Raw genomic sequence first — 20803 nt, 5'->3', positions numbered from 1 at the left:
GGGAGACGTCTATAACCTCAGCAGCTGTGTTGATGCTGCGTTCTGTCATAGGCATCAGCCTTCTATCCCTGGGGAGATTTTACAGCATTAATTTGCTCTGCACAATTGCAGCCAGCAAGGCTTCCCTTCAGCAGCAGCCTTTCCCGACCCTCCACCTCCCTCTGCTACAGAGAGAGTGAGAGGCCCAGTAGGAATTGTACCTCTCCAGCTGATCTTCCTTTGCTCTCTTGGCCCAATGTCTCCTGTGCCCAATGAAGCAGATCCCGAAGTGCCCCGAATGGACCCAAGGATTCTGATTTTCCTTCTCTATGTGGTGATCCTCCATGAGTTGGTCAGTGGCTGGATGGAGTATCAGAAGCAGGTAACCAAACCTAAGAAGCAAGTGGGTCCAGTTTGGTCCTCTAGGTGAGTTGATGCTTAATATTAAAGAAGAGGGGACTAGCTGGATGCTTGATTCATGTATGTAAAGACGGGGAAGGTTGCTCTCTTATAGATGGTTACATTGTGTATGTATATCTCCCTCTGCACTGTGTGAATACACTATCGTGGGTTAGGGCTGTTAATCTTTTGACCATGCACAATACAAACACATTGTGGATTTGATTGATAGTCACGGATTTATGCTTATGATTTGTTTTAATGTGGATATATACTATAACTGAGTGACTTGGACTCCCAAACAGCGTATATTGGAGGGAAAGAATGTGGATAACTATATTTCCTGCACAATATTCATCAGTGTAACATAAACCTCAATAGAGGACTTGCAATCTGAGCATTTTAGATTAAATCACTAGAGATTATGTCACTATCAAGTGCTCTCTCCCCCACTCTTTGTTTGGGCTCTGCCCATTATACTAATCATTTTTCCCCCCTGCACAACATGCAATATTGTGTGGGGAGATGAGGCTGCAAAAGAAAAGCCCCAAATGTCCTTAATACTTACTATTAAGTGTGTGTCTGTGCAATCCTTAGCCTTGCATTCCAGTAACATAACATCATCAGGCTTGTGATAATCGTGTCCGTAATAATTCTGGAGTTTTCTGACGACATATTATTTGGCATCAATTCATCAGGCATGTATGCAACACAAACTGCTAAAAGATTAAAGAAAGAGAACTCCTATTCAAAGAGAAAGAGGATCCATTAAAATGCCGCTCGAAAAAAGCTGTTCCGTTTCCCATCATTCAAACGATCCCAGGTCTCTGAGCCGCTGGCAATAGTGAAATGACAGTCTCCTGGCCTTGGAGCAAAAGGTACCAGTGACACAATTCTCACTGGGTCGCAGAGCCAAAGCAGAAGTGAAACAGCTTGCAATGGCGCCCAAGAGCCACAGAGGGGGTTATTGTTTATATTCTATTAATACCCTAGAGGCTCCAGCCCAGATCAGGGCACCATAGTGTGGGTGCTGCACATACACATAAGTAAGGGCACGTCTTCACTACCCACCAAGATCGGCGGGTAGAAATCGATCTCTCGGGGATCGATTTATCGCGTCTCATCTAGACGCGATAAATCGATCCCCGAATCGACGCGCCTACTCCACCTCGTCAGGAGGAGTAAGCGGCGTCGATGGGGGAGCCACGGCGGTCGATTTGCCGCCGTCCTCACAGCGGGGTAAGTCGAATAGGATACTTCGACTTCAGCTACGCTATTCGCATAGCTGAAGTTTGCGTATCTTACATCGACACACACCCCCCCAGTGTAGACCAGCCCTAAGAGACAGGCATGTCCCCAGAGAGCTTATGGTCTCTAGATAAGACAGACAAAGGGTGGGAACAAAAAGCAAAGTGGCTAAACTGCGAATAGAACCCAGGTCTCTCAACTCCCACGTCAGTGCCCAAGCCTCTAGCCCAGGGGTGGCCAACCTGTGGCTCCAAAGCCACATGCGGCTCCTCAGAAGTTAATATGCGGCTCCTTGTATAGGCACCGACTCCAGGGTTGGAGCTACAGGTGCCAACTTTCCAATGTGCCGGGGGGGGGCTCACTGCTCAACCCCTGGCTCTGCCAGGGGCCCTGCCCCCACTCCACCTCTTCCCACCCCCTCCCCTGAGCCTGCCGTGCCCTCACTCCTTCCCCCTCTCCCCCCCCCCCCCCAAGCCTCCTGCACACCACGAAACAGCTGATTGGGAGGTGCGGGGAAGGAGGGGGAGGCGCTGATCGGCGGGGCTGCTGGTGGGACGGGAGGCGCTGAGAGCGGGCGTGGGGAACTGATGGGGGGCTGCTGACATATTACCGTGGCTCTTTGGCAATGTACATTGGTAAATTCTGGCTCCTTCTCAGGCTCAGGCTGGCCGCCCCTGCACTAGACCAGTGGTTCTCAAACGTATGTAATTGCGCCCCTGCCCCAGTGGCGAGCTGGAGCCGGTTCGCACCAGTTCACAAGAACCGGTTGTTAAATTTAGAAGCCGGTGTAGAACCAGTTATTAAAGGGGCCGGCAGGTGGGCAAACTCCGGTCCGCGGGCCACATCTGGCCCACGGGACCTGCCACTTTGAGCAGCATGGTAAGGGGGCCGGGGCTGGGAGGAGGGGTTGGATAAGGGGCAGGGAGCGGTTGGAGGGGGCGGAGGTTCTGGGGGGGCGGTCAGGGGACGGGGAACGGGGGGGTTGGGTAGGTGTGGGAGTTCTGGGGATCAGTCGGGGGGTGATGGTAGGTGGGGCCGGGGCAGTCAGGGGACAGGGAGCGGGGCGAGTTGGGTACGGGGTAGGGTCCTAGGGGGCAGTTAGGGTGGGGGGGTCTCGGGATGGGGTAGTCAGGGGACAAGGAGCAGGGGAGTTGATGGGTTGCGGGTTCTGAGCCGGAGCGAGTGAAGCCCCCCCTCGCCGCCGAAGTGCTGCCGAGGACCCGGTAGGGAACCGGTTATTAGGATTTTGGGAGCTCATCACTGCCCTGCCCCCTTCTTTGTATCTGGAGTAGTTTGTCTCTCTCCCCCGCCCAGCCAGTTGCCACTGCTCTCCAATCGCCCAGCTCTGAAGGCAGAGCAGAGAGTGGCAGCTGCTGGCCGATCACCCAGCTCTGAAGGCAGTGCCACTGCCAGCAGCCGTGGCGAAGTAATGGTGACATAGTATGGTATTGGCACCCTTACTTATCTGCTGCTGCTGGCAGCAGCATTGCCTTCAGAGCTGGGCGCCCGGCCAGCAACCATTGCTCTCTGACCGCCTAGCTCTGAATGTGTGCAGTAAGTTTTTTCTTAAAGTTTCTCATGCCCCCCAACCCCCCAAATACATTCTGTGCTCCCCCCCAGGGAAGCATGCCCCCACCAGTTTGAGAACCTCAGCTCTAAACTGCACTTCCTGCCTAGCAAAATAACTTGCATTAAGATTGGTACAAATACTGGTTAAATGACTTGCACTAGGACTCACAGCCATGGATGCTAGTGAAACAACTTAGCCTAACAAGCAGAGCCACCAATATTAGAAGAATGACTTGCAGTAGGACTATTTGCAGTGACTTATTGTAGCCAAGTTGGTCTTTCATTGGACCAACTTCTGTTGGTGAGAGGGACAAGCTTTTGAACTACACAGAGCTTTTCTTCAGGTTATAAGACTAATTGTGTTATCATTGACATCAAAGTCAAAATTCTCACAGTGGGGCAGGAGGGATAGCTCAATGGTTTGAGCATTGACCTGCTAAACCCAAGGTTGTGAGTTCAATCCTTGAGGGGGCCATTTAGGGATCTAGGGCAAAAAGCTGTCTGGGAATTGGTCCTGCTTTGAGCAGCGGGTTGGACTAGATGACTTCCTAAGGTCCCTTCTAACCCTGATATTCTATTATTCTAATTTGCCTTGTCTAGAGTTTTAGAAGACATTAGCACATGCTAGCTAGGGGTATGTCTATACTTACTTCCTGGTCCGGATGTAAGCGATCGATCTTCTGGGATTGATCCCGGAAGTGCTTGCCGTCGACGCCGGTACTCCAGCTCAGCGAGAGAAGTACGCGGCATCGACGGGGGAGCTTGCCTGCCGCGTCTGGACCCGCGGTAAGTTCGGACTAAGGTACTTCAAATTCAGCTACGTTATTAACGTAGCTGAATTTGAGTACCTTAGTCCGAAGTGGGGGGTTAGTGTGGACCAGGCCTAACACTCTCTACAGCACCTTTGAGCCTAGTCAAGACAAATCCTGAAGGCAAAATTCACCCTTTTCCAGAGGGGCCAACACTAAGAGCTAGGTGTCAGGGCAGGTCTATCCTAACAGGTGTGTCTTTAACTTGGGTTGGCTAACTTGGGTTAAAACAGCAGTGAAGTGGGGTAACCATACATCCTGTTTTGGCCAGGACAGTCCCGTTCTTAAGCCCTATCCTGGCTGTCCCAACTTTTTGGGCAAAAATGGGCATTTGTTCAGTTTGCTCTTGAAAACGTGATCGGTTGGCAAGAGGAAACAGGACAAATGCCCACTTTTGTTAAAAAAGTGGAGTGTGGAGGAATGTGGGGGGGGAGGGGGGAGTGGCAATGCCAGCCCCACGTAGGGGGAAGTAGGGCTCGGGTGAGCAGCGACACTACTCCCATTCAGGCCAGCCCCACACGGGGAGAAGGGAAGGGCTTGGGCTAGCCCCATGTGGTGTCCCATTTTCCCTTTGGGAAATATGGTCACCCTAAGTGAAGACAATCAGCTTTTAAGCTGGGTGAGCCGCTGCCCTATAGGGTTGTACTGGAGCTCCTAACCCAAGTTAAAGGCTGAGTTGCCGTGTCTTCGCTGCTGTTTTAATTCAAGTTAAGCTCAGACCGCCTTTTTTTTCATGGGGGTGAATGTCACCAGTCTGAATTTCGTGTTGTGACTCAGCTAATCTCTACTATGTGACTCACTTCCCCCACATGTTCCCATGAGCCCAGCTTCCCTCGGGAGTGTTTAGGCAAACGCAGTGATGTTCTATTTAGAAGCTGACATCACGGTCACAAATACGCTCTCTAATTGCCCAGTTCAGGGTGGAGCAAAGCCCATCACATCCAAGTTTTTAAGGCTGGCGAAGGCAACCAACAAGCAGTTTCTAGCAACATATCAAGGACAGCAAAAGTACAAGCAAACGTTAGGTTTCTGTGCATTTATTCTGGGTGTTTTAGAAGAATATCTACCTGTAGAGTGGGGCTTTCAAAAGCACCGAAGACAATAAGCAGCACAAATCCCGTTGGCTTGCAGTGGGATTTGTGCTCCTAGCGTCCATGGGCACTTTTGAAAATCCCACCCTCCGATTCAAAGACAAGCTGCCCCTGCGGCCGTTGGTATTGCAACATTTAGACACTCCTGATTTAGTAGCTGGCTTGTTACAATAGCTAGCAGCTTTGCAGCATTGATGGAGTTCCCAGAATCATCCCAGTTTCAGAAGCGCTAAGAGGAAACGGGCCGGACTTCCACGCCTGTGATCTCAAACCCTTGCGTAGTAGGAAGAGAGCCTGAAAGATAAGCCCTTGTAGTGGAGACCTGAGCTAAAGTTTGGGGCAAGCTTTGCTGATATAAAGCGAAGTTAGCAAAAGTCAGGCTGTGAGCAAACGTCAGGCCCCGCCTGCTTTCAAGTTCACAGGATCTGGCAAGAGCAGGGCTGATATTGCAGAAACACAAATTCGTAAGAAGTGCTAGGCACAGATTGCTCACGCAAACACATTCCAGAAGAGTGGTACCAGAACATCCCAGTAACAAGGATGGTACAAAAACATTCCCCACAGATAACAGGAACACACTGACCCCTCCTAAAAGATAAGGTCAGAATAACAGTGTGATAAATAAAAGAGGTTTTAATCGAACCAACATGTACAAGGTGATGGGTGATAATTCGCCACGTCAGGAGGCAGTAACTAACTATGTCAGAGGGGCAGTACTAACTTGTGTGTATCGGGGTACAAAGAGGTATCTCTGAGAGAGTGACTTGGTCCAGCCGAGGTGGGAAAGGAAAGTCCCGCCATTCACTGAGCTGTGTCCATTGTCACGGGCACACGTCTTAGAATCCTGGTAAAGTCTTTCAGGTGCTATTACCGGGCTTTGTCCACAATAAACCAGGCCTGGTGCCTTCGTACCTTAACGGCTCCTGTGGTCATGGGGTGGTTTGCTCGAGGTTGGCTGGCTGTGCAAAGCTGGGGCAGTGTAATCCACACACCTCCTCGGTGTGGTGTTCTGTCCCATCTAGTGGCACTGAGACCACTTAGAGAGAGTGTTAAATGAGTCTGCTCTACAGCCTTAGCTAACAGCCAGTTGGCTTTTAGCTCAATCAGTAGAGGCTCATGCACTAAGCTCCAGAGGTCCCAGGTTCAATCCCGCCTGCTTATAACCGGGGTCTGTCAGCATTACAGCAGCACGCAGTGAGATCACACTCATATGCAGCCAAACATCTAACACCACCTTGAACTTCAGGGGAAGTGCAGGTCCTCATCCAAACGGATCAAGCATTGGCCCTTACCTAGGAGTCTGGGATGCTCCTCCCCTTGAGGCCCATTCCTGTGCCTAAGGTTGTCAGCTCACTAACTGCAAGGGACTGACTCCTAGCACTGAAGCATATCAGTAACAATGGCTCATTTTATGTTTTTTGTAGCTTCACACGATCAAACCACTCTGGGTCCTCCAGGCGTTTGCTGCACTCGGCGCGCAGAGAGCGGTACCGGGATTGGAGGAAACCGGGGCGAATCATCAGGAAGGCATGAGGATGCCTCGTGGGTCCTTTCTGAAGCTTGGCATGGGATGCTCACTGATCCTGAGACACAAAATCCCTTGTGAAGTCTGCACTGTGAGGGCCACCTACCTGTCATCTTGCAGTAGCCAGTGTGAAAGCATCCAGGCACCACAGTCTGCATCTCTGCCTGACACGTCTCTTCCTGAGACTGACCAAGCTTTTATTGCTCTGAGATTGCTGAGTCGGGCACAGCTGAAGAGGCAAGAATAAGCTTCATCCAGAGATCAAGGTGCTGTTCCTCAGTGAGGACACACCCGGAAGAGACCCATCACAGCCACTGGGTGAGATCAGCCAGGGGTGGGGTGACGTTTATTTTTGTCACGCTGCAAAGAGAAGAATGAGCTTGTCCACGTATTTCAGAAACATCCATTATTGTAGCTTTTTGGGGTGACTCTTTTTTTTCTTTCCTAGGGCAAGTGGGTTGCACTTAACTCCTACAGAGTGAAATTCACCCCTCTGTGGAGGGCCACACCCTATTTCAGTCCCACTGAAATTCTAATTTGAGGATTTAAATGATGGACAGGCAAAATTTTCAACAGTTATTGCTGATTTTTGGGTGCCTAACCTGGGACACTTTATAGGGGCCTGATTCCCAGGAACTCCTGAGCCCCCACCCTCTAAAAGTTAGTCTCCTTTACGGTGTCTCAATTTGGGCATCTAAAAATCGCAACACTCAGAATTAATCACTTGTGAACTGTTGGCCCTCTGCACAGGAATGACTCTCACTCATAGGGAGAAAAGAACTGTCTCTTTCTTACACCCACCACTCTGAAATGCATCTGAGACGTAGAGATCCATCTCACTGCATGGCATAGCACCACATTAGGAATTAGTCCACCTGCTAAAATCTATTCATATGATCTCCTAACCAGCGTAGTTCGGATGGATCTGAGCAGCAGTGCCTAATGTAACAGCAGCTTTTGAATGAACAGATAGATGGTGCTGAAAGATAGTGTTTCTCTTAGTAGAGTCTTTATTTGAAGCATTGACATTATGGTGTAGGGAAAAGTCTCAGTTTTCACCTCCTGCAGTCACATGTAGCCGAGTCAAATTAAGAATGGAAGAGGATCTGTTACTATTGGACGGACTCTTGTAATAAGCTTCACGTCCTCTAAAAATGAATGGTGTCCTTTGTAGGTAGAGCTGGCTGCCTTATTTGTTGAACAGAACATTCAGCTTGAATGTAGCTTTTTTTCTGTGTGTGCCTCTTCATCTCTCTGCTTCCTTCTCATGGATTCATTATATGGAAGGCTTCACCGAATGTTTTTCAATGTTTGTGGTGTTGGTTGTTTTCAAATTGTTTGCTTTGACTATCATGGTGTGTGATTGACCCCTTAAGTCACATGGGGTTGTGTCTGCTCCCTGACTGGGTGATTTCAGTTTTAGAATCCAAACAATAAGTAGCAAATAACTCACTTTCTGGTACTGAATTTCAGTGACTAACCAGTCTTGCCAAAATCTGTGGCACTATAGCGGGGCGACGACTCACCGGCACAGCGCCTCCTGCTGGTTGTCCTGGGAATTAGCTCTTCCAGCCCGGAGCGCCCTCTGCAGGCTGGTGTCTCTCCTGCCGCTGGCCCCCGTGTCCCTCCCAGACCCCGGTGCCCCTCTACATCAGGGTTCTGCCCCCAGCAGAAACCCACAATCTGGGTCTCCCCACCCAGGGGATCCCCCAACCCCCTATCCCCACCTTGCTTCAGTGACTACTGCCAGTCACCATCTAGCCCCCACTCACTGGGGCAGACGGCAGTCTGTAAACCCCTCATCATCGGCAAGGGGGGTTGGACCAGCTGCCTCTGCCTATCTCTGGGCTGCCCCTCTGCAGCCCTAGTGCCTCTTTGTGGGCCCTTAACTCGGCCTGCAGCCTGGGGCTTTGCTAGGCTGGGGCTCCCCAGCTCCCTCTGCCCTTCCCCAGCACTGCTCCACCCTAGGTACCCTCCTCAGCTTCCCAGGCAGCCAGGTCCTTCTCTCTCAATGAAGCTAGAGAGAGGGTCTCCCCTGCCTCTGGCCCTCAGCCCTCTTATAGGGCCAGCCGTGACCTGATTGGGGCGTGGCCCCACCTGTGGCTGCTTCCCCCCAATCAGCCTTTCCTTTCCCAGCTGCAGCCCTCTCCAGGGCTATTTTAACCACTCCGGGCAGGAACGGGGTGGCCACCCCGCTACAGGCACTCTTCGAATTTGTGGGCATTTTCAGAAATTCCCAGTGTGTCGTGAATAATAAATAACAGAACCCCGGAATAACAGCAAACCAAACACAATGTGCTTTAGTAGCGGAAATATTAGGGAACCCCTTTTTTTCAAATAGCCAATCAGCTCTAGTTCTGTGGGAGAAACATACAATTGGATTGTTTTTCCTTGCTGTGTGTGGTCTGCTGGCCCCTCCCTCGTCTTTCTAGTCTTAACATGTGTCAAGGCTGCTTCCCCACTTTGAACTTTAGGGTACAAATGTGGGGGCCTGCATGAAAACTTCTAAGCTTAACTACCAGCTTAGATCTGGTTTTGCTGCCACCACTCCCAAAGTGCTAATTCCCTTCCCTGGGTAGCCTTGAGAGACTCCTCCACCAATTCCCTGGTGAACACCGATCCAAACCCCTTAGATCTTAAAACAAGGAAAATCAATCAGGTTCTTAAAAAGAAGGCTTTTAATTAAAGAAAAAGGTAAAAATCTGTAAAATCAGGATGGAAAATAACTTTACAGGGTAATCAAACTTAAAGAGCCCAGAGGAATCCCCTCTAACCTTAGGTTCAAAGTTACAGCAAACAGAGATAAACACTCTAGCAAAAAGGTACATTTACAAGTTGAGAAAACAAAGATAAACTAACACGCCTTGCCTGGCTGTTTACTTACAAGTTTGAAATATGAGAGACTTGTTCAGAAAGATTTGGAGAGCCTGGATTGATGTCTGGTCCCTCTTAGTCCCAAGAGCGAACAACCCCCAAAACAAAGAGCACAAACAAAAGCCTTCCCCCCACCAAGATTTGAAAGTATCTTGTCCCCTTATTGGTCCTTTGGGTCAGGTGTCAGCCAGGTTACCTGAGCTTCTTAACCCTTTACAGGTAAAAGGATTTTTGGAGTCTCTGGCCAGGAGGGATTTTATAGTATTGTACCCAGGAGGGCTGTTACCCTTCCCTTTATAGTTATGACAACATGAATTTGATTAAGAGCAATTGTATATAAAAGGTGGTTTTACTTAATTGTTTGTGCAATGCATGATGGGATTGACCCTGGTTATAAAAGCCAAGAACCTGCCCTCAGCTGAAGCCAGTAGTCCTGGAAGGTACTAAGGGTGATGCAGTCGGGCTGTCCTGATAACTGCTTTGTTAAGGAAACATTAATGGGTGTGAATACCTAGTTACGTTGACCATCCGATCGGTTTGTATTCTGTGTTTGCTCTTTCTGTAGATCTTCAAATAAACTGATTTACATGTAAAACATTCAGACTGTCGTCCTGTTTGCTCATTCCTTGCACACCTCTCAGCAGTCTTTGAGTTCAGTGGGCAGAACCCACCCCTGCGCTGAGACACTTAGGAGACCCAGTGAGACTACTTGTTCAGTGAGGTGCTATTCAATGTGGCTGATGGTATCAGAATAGGCCTTAAATAAATGCATGGTCCTATTAAAACAATAGAACTGAAATGCACCAAGAATGAACTTTTTATTGTCTAAAGCGGTGCTTCTCAAAGTCGGGCCGCCGCTTGTGTAGGGAAAGCCCCCGGCGGTCCGAGCCGGTTTGTTTACCTGCCACGTCCGCAGGTTCGGCCGATCGCGGCTCCCACTGGCCGCGGTTCGCCGCTCCAGGCCAATGGGGGCTGCGGGAAGGGCGGCCAGCACATCCCTTGGCCCGCGCCGCTTCCCGCAACCCCCATTGGCCTGGGACGGCGAACCGCGGCCAGTGGGAGCCGCGATCGGCCGAACCTGCAGACACGGCAGGTAAACAAACCGGCCTGGACCGCCAGGGGCTTTCCCTGAACAAGAGGTGGACCAGCTTTGAGAAGCACTGGTCTAAAGCATGTTTTAAAAGAAGCAAATGTCCTTTGCTAAAAGCCCCAAGCTCAATACACTATGAGTGCCTAGTGCAAAAGCCACCCCGCAGTGTGGCCATCTGATGTCCTTCTAAGGCAATACCAAAATTCAAACCTGGAGAGCTTGTTTTAATCTGTTGCTGTGAGACACAGCAGCAGAATTCAAAGATGCTACAGTCATGGTTAGTTTCACTTGTACTCTTTATAGCCAAAGAAACCACAAGTATCTTTGCATCCACAGGGGGCATCCTACAATATGTTAAGATGTTTACAGCATCCAATCTTACTAATTCTCTCCTCATACCACTATGGACAAAGCCATGCCTCAGGATCAAGGCCAACTCCATACTTAAGCCAACTTGAATAGAAAAAGGATTAACAAAAATTAAAGATATAATACAAGATGACAGACTGGCCTCCTTCGAGGACATGTGCAACAAATGTCAGCTACTGCCGGCTCACAGTTCCTTCTTCAAGGATTCATGCAAAGATATGTGACAACTGGTCCGTGTCAACTCTCTCACCACTAGAAGAATGTGTTAAGCAAAAGTCACTTTGTAGGAATTGTTTATAGGTGGCTTATTGCATTACACATTCAAACTCTGTCTCAAAATAAAATGGGGAAATGAACTTCGCCTTGCAGTCACAACAGAAAGCTGGGAGGATAACTGGCTTAATATGAAAACTACCTCAAGTTCTTTATCCCTGCGATTCTTCCAGAACAAGATATTAAACAGGTATTACTGGACTCCAGAATGAATGCTGGAGATGCAAACAGCCCCTGCCAACCTACCACACATCCTCTATACCTGTCCAAAAATGCATGTCTTCTGGAACACCATATTCAGTGCTTTCTCAAAACCTTTAAGCATTGCTCTCCTTCTCCAAGCGTGTGTATTTTAGGGGTGCTGGATGGTGGTATGACCAGGTAATTGCAGTAACTAATTTTAGTGGCCAAATAAGATATTTTGAGAAAATGGAAATCTGCAATTCCTCCCTCCTATACAGCCTGGCTTAGTGAGCTCTCTGCTGCTGCATCAATGGAAAAACTGAGTCTGTCTAATAGCGACGCTTGGGAAAAATATGAGAATGTCCGGTGACACCTGAAACGATTGTGTCCTTTTGCAGTTTAGTATATATTAGTCCCCAATACTCAGAGGTGAGGCTCAGATTTTGTCACAGATATTTTTAGTAAAAGTCACGGACAGGTCGCGAACAATAAAAAAAATTCACAGAAGCCCGCGACCTGTCCGTGAATCCCTGACAAAATGGGAAGGGAGAAGGGTCCAGCACTCACAGCGGCTGGGGGCTCTGGGATCCCCTCGCTCCCCACTGCAGTGGCTGGGAGCTCTGGGGTCCCCCTATGGGCCACTGCAGCTGGGCTGCTGCTGGGGGGGGCCCTTGCCACCCGCCATGGCTGAGCGGCTGCGGGGAGCCCCGTGGCCTGCAGCGAGTCTGAGCTCTGGGGTCCCCCTGCCACTCTCAGCAGCTGGGAGCTGTGGGGTCCCCCCACTGCCTACGGGGGCTGGGAGCTCTGGGTCCCCCTGCTGCCTGGCAGCTAGGAGCTGCTGGGGGCCGACGCCAGCTGCGGGTGAGAGGCGGGGCTGCTAGCTGACAGCTCCAGCCCCGGGGCAGAAAATGTCAAGGAGGTCTCTGGAAGTCACAGATCCCATGACATAATCGTAGCCTTTCTCAGAGGTTATGTTCTCACTTATTTATCTATTTAGTCACTCGAACAATTGATGGCCTGCGTGACCTCTATGGGTTCGGGGGGGTGTTGTTTGTTGATTTACTTGTTTTATTTTTCCCCCCGGGTTTTACAAATAGTGAACACTGAATGTCGTTATTTATATGGTGTTTCCATCTTGTGCACGTATTTATGTTTTATTTCATTACGTATTTATATGTTATATAAAAACAATAAAAAGAAAGTTTAAAAAAATAAAAAGAAATTATGGCACTTAAAAGAAAACCACCCCCCACTAGCATGACAAAAGCCATATCCCTATTATAGGGGCCACTTCCGCTTCACTTTGTGCTACACTTTGCACGGGGCCTCAGACAAGAATCTGAGAACTGGAACCAATGCAAACAGACAAGTCTCTGGCACAAGACCAGCCTCAGCAACTGCATTATGGCTCCCATTATTTTTCAGTTTCGAAAATCAATCAAAGGGCTGAAATATGTAATTGTAAGTTCAACCCCACCTACAAAGAACTCCATGGCCTTTGAGAACCGCTGGACAACTCCTGAAGCACCAGACAACTGCAGGACAGTGCCTGGAGTAATGTGACTGGTTGCAGCCGTGGATTTGTGATCTTAAACACTGCCCCAAATGCTCCTGTAGGGACATAATAAATAAATAATAATAATAATAATAACTAATGCTGCCTAGGTCTTACTAGAGCACTTTTCATCAGTAGAACTCAAAGCTCTTTATAAAAGAAGCAACTGTTTGAAGTCTCCCCAAAGCTAAGAAAAGCAGTGTGGTCACACGCTCTAGGGTTAAGGTTGATATGATTGCTACGCTCTAACCCACTCTAACTTTTCACAGAAACTTCCCTTTTGGGCTGAAACTTCTTAGAGGAACACTGGGGCTGCCACGCCAGATCAGAGCAGCATCCATCTAGTCCAGTGTATTGTCTCCAATACTGGCCAGTACTAGATGCTTCAGGGGAATGCACAAGAAACCAAGGAGTGGACAATTTTGGAATATCCTGCCTATAAGGGAAGTGTGTACCTAACCCCAGGCAGTCAGTGATTGGCTTATGCCCTGAAGCATGAAGGTTGCCCCTTATGCATTTTTATATGGAGATATACCTATCTCATAGAGCTGGAAGGGACCCTGAAAGGTCATTGAGTCCAGCCCCATGCCTTCACTAGCAGGACCAAGTACTGATTTTGCCCCAGATCCTTAAGTGGCCCCCTCAAGGATTGAACTCACAACCCTGGGTTTAGCAGGCCAATGCTCAAACCACTGAGCTATCCCCCCCAACTGTGGATGTTTTGTGATTCATGCTAAACTCTTGCCCTCAATGATATCTTGTAGCAGTGAGTTCCACAGATTAATCATGAATTATATTAAAAAGTATTGGCCTCAGTACTCAGGTGAGTTTTCTTTGAAAGCTTGAGCAAAATCCATTCACCCATTTTCAAGTGGTATAAAAAGGGAAGGAGGGACGGGTTTCAACAGTACACTTTTTCTGCTGTAGTCCCATTTTGCAGGCCTTTTTTTGCACACAACCAGCTGAAAAATGGCTCAACTTAAACATGACAAATTTGGCATGGGCCTGGATCTCAGGGAGGAAGTCATTTTGCTAAACATAAAATAAAACCAATTTCCTCAGACTTTGTGGACTTTCCCCCAAATCGAGTGATGTTTGAGGTGTACAGTAGGCAAGATGAACAAAAATGAAATCCTGAGTCCCCAGAAAATGTCAATGGATGGTCCTTCATGAGTTGATCTGGATGTCAAGGAATAAAAAGGGTTTGAAATTGCTCTCCTTGGCATTAGTAAGTGTGACATCTTTACCTTTAGGGCCCATGGCTTGTCCCTAGGATTATACTGGTCTGGAGCCTTACTCCTGGGTCAGCCACAGGGATATCAGCAGAAGCAGTGTCATCAGTGTCCTCATTGGATATTAGAGAAAACTTTTTCACTAGGAGGGTGGTGAAGCACTGGAATGGGTTACCTAGGGAGGTGGTGGAATCTCCTTCCTTAGAGATTTTTGAGGTCAGGCTTGACAAAGCCCTGGCTGGGATGATTTAGTTGGGGATTGGTCCTGCTTTGAGCAGGGGGTTGGACTAGATGACCTCCTGAGGTCCCTTCCAACCCTGATATTCTATGATTCTATGATTCATTGGGTAGGTAAATTCCTGGCTGATCCAACCTGGGCTGATCTCTCTATTCATCCTTATTTCCCTCATGGGACTGGTGTGAGGGCTTTTCAGAGATGGTCTTTGAATCAGCACTCCACTGCCCAGCTACTTTAATTACTAGTAATAAATGGGTGTAATGCAGTAGTGCTTCACGGCCAAAACTGAGATTGTCTAACTCATCACAGCTGCCCAGGCAACCCTCACCAGTCAGTCCCTGCAATCAGCACACCAGGTGTGGGTTTATCCACCACTCTGCAAGACAGTGGTAACCCTCTGCCTGCCAAGCCCAAGATGGGTCTGTACTCCCTATAACCTTTCAGATTGGCTCCTTGTCTCCTCCTGGATTTGTGTATATTATTGGGGGGAACCATTTCCAAGTCTGTTGTGGAGCTCAGATCCCGCTCGTCCCCTGACAGACTGATCCTTTTCTGAGTGGTACAATTCCACCTGGGCACAGGCTGTGCTTGAATTGCTTAGAGGAAGGAGTTGGCTGCCTCAAGGCTCTGTTGTCTCTGCAAGCCCTGTAGACACCACAGAGGGAGATGGCCAGGAGCTCACAAGCTCAAAGGTGCTTTTGCAAAGCAAGTACTCGAACTGTTTCCTGGAACACTGCATCACCCACTTCTTTTGCTGACTGAAACGCCCTAGGCTGCTGCAGTGTCATTGCCAAACCGTCTCTTCCTCCTGAGAGTCACCTAAGCCTCTTCCGTCCCATCAGCTCTGCCTCTATCTGCAAGCTTGAATGAATTTGTATCCATGTGGCTTCTGGCTGGGAAGGCTGCAACTCAGATGGTGAAGTACAGCTCCTCTCCCTGAGAAGGGTGGTAAGTTTCCCCCAGACAGCTTGTTCAAAATGGCTTATTAATATTCTGTTTTTAACAATCAACGTGCATAGGAGATGACAGCCAAAGCCAAATTCACCATTCGATTAGACCCGGGCAACCCCCCCTTCCCCCCGAAGTCAATAAGGCTGCATGAATGCCAAGAGGGGGGAATTGTAACGCCAAATAGTAAACCAAAATGATTGCTTTGTGCGGAGATCCAGGGTCAGATTCTCTTCTCGGCTCCTCTGGTATAAATCCAGAGTAATTCTATTTACACTGCGGTGACTGAGAATAGAATCTGGCCCTTGCGTAATTACAAAGCTTATGGTTTATGGCTTGTATAATTCCATTTCACGTTAAATAACGCTCAATTGGCTTTTTCTGGTTTGTTTTGTTAGTTTAAAGCTGCTCTCAATTTACTAGGCAATTCCTGGCCCTTTTTTTTGTACTGTACCTCAAATCTTCTCCTCTTGCATATCGTTGTAAGTCCTTGCTTGGACTCTGGTGCCGCCTTCATGCAGCGTTTGATCCTGCACTCTTTACTCGGGCAAAACTTCCCTTGAGAGCAGGATCAGGTCCAAGGAGGGGGCTCTGAACTGAGCCCAATCCTGATCTCACACTGGTTTTATACCACTGTTGTTCCTGATGTATCCCCATGAGAGGAAAATGAAGCCCATGGCCTTTTATCCTTGTACAGCGGGCAGCTGCCTGTCTGAAATCTGTGGTCATTCTTTGAGCCAACAAAGCTCCTGCTCTGAAGAGAGCAGAAAGAGTCCACTCCAAATGTGTCCATAGCTTTGAGTACAGTGTCACTGCCCGCTGAAGTAGGTGGCCCCTAACATTTGTTGTCTTGGACTTGCTTTGGAAAGCCATGTAGGCTGCTTGGTTTGGAGGATCCTGTTGGGAGGCAGCTAAGGGTTTATGATGCTAATCTGGAAGGAATTGCTTTGTAGCATAAAGTAGCAAGAAGCAGAATTTGCATCCCCTTCCCTGATAGCAATTTGCAATTGTATAGCAGTAACTCTTCTCACCTGAGCCTCAACGGGGCTTTGCAAACAATAATTAAGCTTCAACAAGCCCCTGGACTGGGTAATAATTAAGATTCCCCCATTTGACAGAAGGGGAAACCGAGGCACAGAGTGGTTAAAGTCACCCAAGGTGTCTCGGGACTGGTGGAAAACCGAGGACTTGAATCCAGATATCCTGATTCTTGGTCCACTGTGCTAACAAGCAGATAACGCTCCCCTCTAAACCCCCTCACAAATCCCTTAGCCAGTTCTTTGGAGAGCCACAATATAAAGACACGGAGTAGCCCTGAAGTGAACAGAAAGATGCAATTTAATTGTCTAACTCACTCATTCTCATGAGAGAATGAAACTATGTATGTTCTAAGAATACCTCTGTGACTGTGGGGGGACAACGAACATATTCACGCTCACTTCCTCCCACACACTGCTCCAGCCACACCCAGCTAGCTAGCTAACAATACATAGATCATTACTGTGAATGTGGTCTCCAGAGAAGAGTCCTATGAATGTCTTATACCCCATGTTACGGACCCAGGGCAGGAAGAAGCAGATGCACTAGCTCGCTGAGGGTGCCTGATAGGCAGTCTGACATGAGCTTCCTTTCAGGGCCTGTGTAGGCTTTAAGATGACTGAGGAAAAACGAGACGTAGTGTACGGTACGCCGTAGCATTTTGTCCAAAACACTGTGGCATTTTGGGGGGGACAACTCAAGCTTCGAAAGCTGAGCAGTGACTGATGTTGCAGAGTGCACCAAAATACCTGCACCTAAGTGCAGATTTAAGAGCCTGAAATGGCTACTTAGGTGCTTTAATATGGCCATACATCATGGGCGGCGGGTTGTCATAAATATACAGTTACGGGTTAATTCTTCTTTTACCTGTAAGGGGTTAAGAAGTTCACATAACCTGGCTGACACCTGACCAAAGGGACCAATGGGAGGACAACATGCTTTCAAAGAGGGAGGAGGGAAAAGTCTTTGTCTGTTCTGTTCTGTGTGGGCTTTTGCCAGACAGAGAGAAGGAACCATCCCACTCTTAACAGGGTAGTGAGTAATTAGAGAAGGAATGTATTAAATTACATTTTTTCCCCCTTACAAGAAGAATTTTAATTAAAGCCAAAAAAAAAGGCGAAAGGAATACCTCTGTGAGATAAGAAAGCAAGATAATCTCACAGACAACAGATTCAAAACACAGAGGATTTCCCTACCCAATTTGATTCTCCCTCTATTTTGCAACAGAAATTTAATACATTCCTTCTCTAATTACTCACTACCCTATTAAGAGTGGGATGGTTCCTTCTCCCTGTCTGGCAAAAGCCCACACAGAACAGACAAAGACTTTTCCCCTCCTCCCTCTTTGAAAGCATCTTGTCCCCCCATTGGTCCCTCTGGTCAAGTGTCAGCCAGGTTACGTGAACTTCTTAACCCCTTACAGGTAAAAGAGGAATTAACCCTTAACTGTATGTTTATGACACAGGTATAATAGGCCAGGGGAGGCTAAGCTCTGGCCCCGCCCATGCTCCACCCTCTCCCCCAAGCTGGCAGGAGCCCGGGCTGCTTCAGCTGGGGCTCCTCGGGCTGTGGGGGAAGGGGGGCGCTCGAGGCTCTGGCAGAGGGGGGGTAGGGGCAGGGCCTTGGGTGGAAGGGGTGAAGCTGCGTGGCTCTACCCATGACCTACATCCCCAACGTTAGGCTCCCATGTTTGAAAATTGAGCTGTAAACAACCTGTCAGTGGGGCTGAGGGCTTCACTTGTGTGGGCCCAGGTGATGGTCGATTAAAATGAACCAAGTCCCGTGATGTGTGCCTGCCTAGTCACAGCTCTGTGTCCTGCCCTGAAGATTCTAATTAAAAGAGCAGCATTTGGGGGTCCCAAAGGGGAATCCCGTCTGGTCCTTGCTGGTGGGAAGAAAGGTAGCTGTGTTACAGGGCTTGGGAGGTGGAGGGGTTAACACCAGGAAAGACTTTGGGGGAGTGGCGGAGCAGTCCATCATCACTCTCATCCCCTCTGCCCTCCCTCAACAAAAGACCCCAGGACTGGGCAGCAGATATTGTTGAGCATAAGCCCTACTTCAGAGAGCACCAGAGCTCTTCTGAGTCTCCGTACCTGACCTGGGAGGCGTATGCTGCCTCCCAGCGGGTTGGGAATTTCCTGCCGGAATGATTTTCTGACAGCAAATGCAATTTCTACAAAATCAAAACTTTCTGTGGCGGGGGGGTGGGAGAAAATTCCAATTTGCCATCAGGAAAATTGAACTGAAATATTTTCTTCTGAGTCAGATCCACCTGAATTACAACACCCATAAGACAATGCACTGAGAGGGAAATGCAGTTGAATATTTCATTGAACTGGTGTGATGATTTATCTAAAGTGGATGATTCCAGCATTTTACAAGTGGCTTTTGGAACCAAGTGTTAAAAATACAGAGGGTCAGGGCTCATTTGTTCCAACGTTTCCCCTGGGGTAGTCAGTAATGCCTGACTTTACTGAAGAATCCAAAAGTGCTTCAGAAAGTATGCTACACAACTGAAATGCAGCCATCTCTGGGGCAAAGGGCAGCAATCAGCCATGTAAAACACCTTGCACAACAGTGGGAAGAGGGAAAACTTTTGGCCAAAGACACTAGGGTAAGCCCCTATTGCTAAGAAAAACATCCCAGCTATTTACAGGTCCATGGGGAGCAGACAGGACTTCAGTTCTTAGGACCCACCTATAATAATTTGCTCGGTGCTCTAAATGTAACCTTTTTGCTTTCCCCGTAATACACTGGGAAAATTGAACCCTGGTATAAGCAGGCTCAAAGCTACTGTTTTCCATGGGTTTGCATTTGCTTATGAAAGAGCAAGCCAAATTCAGCCCTATCTACTGTATCTCATTCTTTGGTTGGCTAAATACTTAGTTTAATATGCTTGGCAGATGCCGTTAGCCAAAGGGACATCATATTGCAGTGGACTTGCAGGACCCAGTAACTGTGCTGCAGACCTGCTTCTGACGTACTTCCTGGCATTGTTCTAAAATTCGGCTCATCGTTATCCCATCAAAGGAGAAGAGGGACCCTAAAAGTGTCAATACTTTCTCTTTCTTGCCCCTTCTGCTGCAGGTCACCCAAAGCATGGAGACTTCTTCCCAAGTCTTTAGAGCCACCAGCTTTCATCCTGTCACGAACGCCAGCACAGAGTGCAAGCCACAGGTCCTGCCCCATGTCATCCCCATCCTGCTGAGCATTCTCTTCTTGGCCTGCCTGGTTCTGAACAGCACCAGTCTGTGGATATTCTGGTTCCATATCAAGCAGTGGAATTCTAGCGTGATCCTCCAGTTCAACCTAGTCTTAACGGATGCCCTTCTTATTCCCATTGTGCCGCTGATTGTTGCCTATTTCAGCATGGGCAACAGCTGGCCATTTGGTCAGTTCCTCTGCCAGCTCAAAATCTTCATCCTCAGCACTCACTTATATGGCAGCATCTACTTCCTGACGCTCATCAGCATTCACAGGTACGTTGCTGTCGTTCACTACAGCTCCAGGACCCTTTGGAAGAAGAAGTCCTTCCTGAAGAAGCTCAGCTTGTTTGTATGGTTTCTCCTAAGCATCCAAGGGCTGCCCTTGTTCATCGTCCTCAAGACTTCATCAATCAATGGCTCTGTGAAATGCATGAGTATCCATCAATCGGAGTTCTCCTCTCTTTACTTGTACTACAATATCTTCCTGGTGACGGTCAACTTCCTCCTCCCCTTTGGCATCTCCTTGACCTGCTATGCCTTGCTGGGATCTACCATTGCTAAAATGAACAGTACGAGCCTCCGGGGCAGGGTGATGAAAATGAAGTCCTTACAGATGATAATGGTGTCCCTGGCTATCTTTGTCATCTGCTTTGTGCCACTGCATGTGAGCAGGACCATAGGAGTGATTGTAAAGTATTACAACCTGTCCTGTGAGCGCCTGCACCAGGTGGAAATTGTGTATTATGCCTCTTGGCTTTTCACCATGGTGAACTGCTGTCTCAATCCCTTGATCTACAACTTCGCTAGTGAGAAGTTTAATGAGTCCTTCTCAAAATCCCTGAGAAAATTCCGGTTCTTAAAATGAATTTGCAGGATTCAGGGCCCATGCTAGCACTTCCAGGGGGACCGGTCAGAGGTGCTGTCAATTCTAGGAGCCAGATCTTCAGCAGTGCCAGAACTCTGCTCGACACAGTTTGGAGGCAGCAAACGTGGCTCTAAAGGTGCGTCTCCCCTGCAATATGGGGTATGATTGCAGCTCACGGAGAGACATCCAAGCTAGATTTAATCTAATTAGCTTGGGTACCAGAGAAGTGAAGCTGTGGCAGTGCCCACTTCAGTGTATGCTGTGCACGGCCGCCTGCGACACTAATTACTCATTGGGGTAGTCCATGCTGAA

At 48.5% G+C, this 20803-nt stretch overlaps 1 protein-coding gene across 1 annotated transcript; it reads left to right on the top strand.

Annotated features, from left to right (window-relative positions):
• The first annotated feature begins 19519 nt into the window (after positions 1 to 19519).
• Positions 19520 to 20491, top strand: LOC135891216 (P2Y purinoceptor 4-like). The gene has a single exon (XM_065418716.1). The coding sequence runs from the start codon at positions 19520 to 19522 to the stop codon at positions 20489 to 20491; it is 972 nt and encodes a 323-aa protein (XP_065274788.1).
• The last annotated feature ends 312 nt before the right edge of the window (positions 20492 to 20803 follow it).

This window comes from Emys orbicularis, chromosome 18, assembly GCF_028017835.1.
Source record: "Emys orbicularis isolate rEmyOrb1 chromosome 18, rEmyOrb1.hap1, whole genome shotgun sequence".
Lineage (NCBI taxonomy): Eukaryota > Metazoa > Chordata > Testudines > Emydidae > Emys > Emys orbicularis.
The sequence above is the reverse complement of the archived record's forward strand: the minus strand, read 5'-3'. Positions and strand labels throughout refer to the sequence as shown.

What these genes read in the sequence shown, in the direction of transcription:
- LOC135891216 (XM_065418716.1), top strand. Translation starts at nt 19,520, where the DNA reads ATGGAGACTTCTTCCCAAGTCTTTAGAGCCACCAGCTTTCATCCTGTC.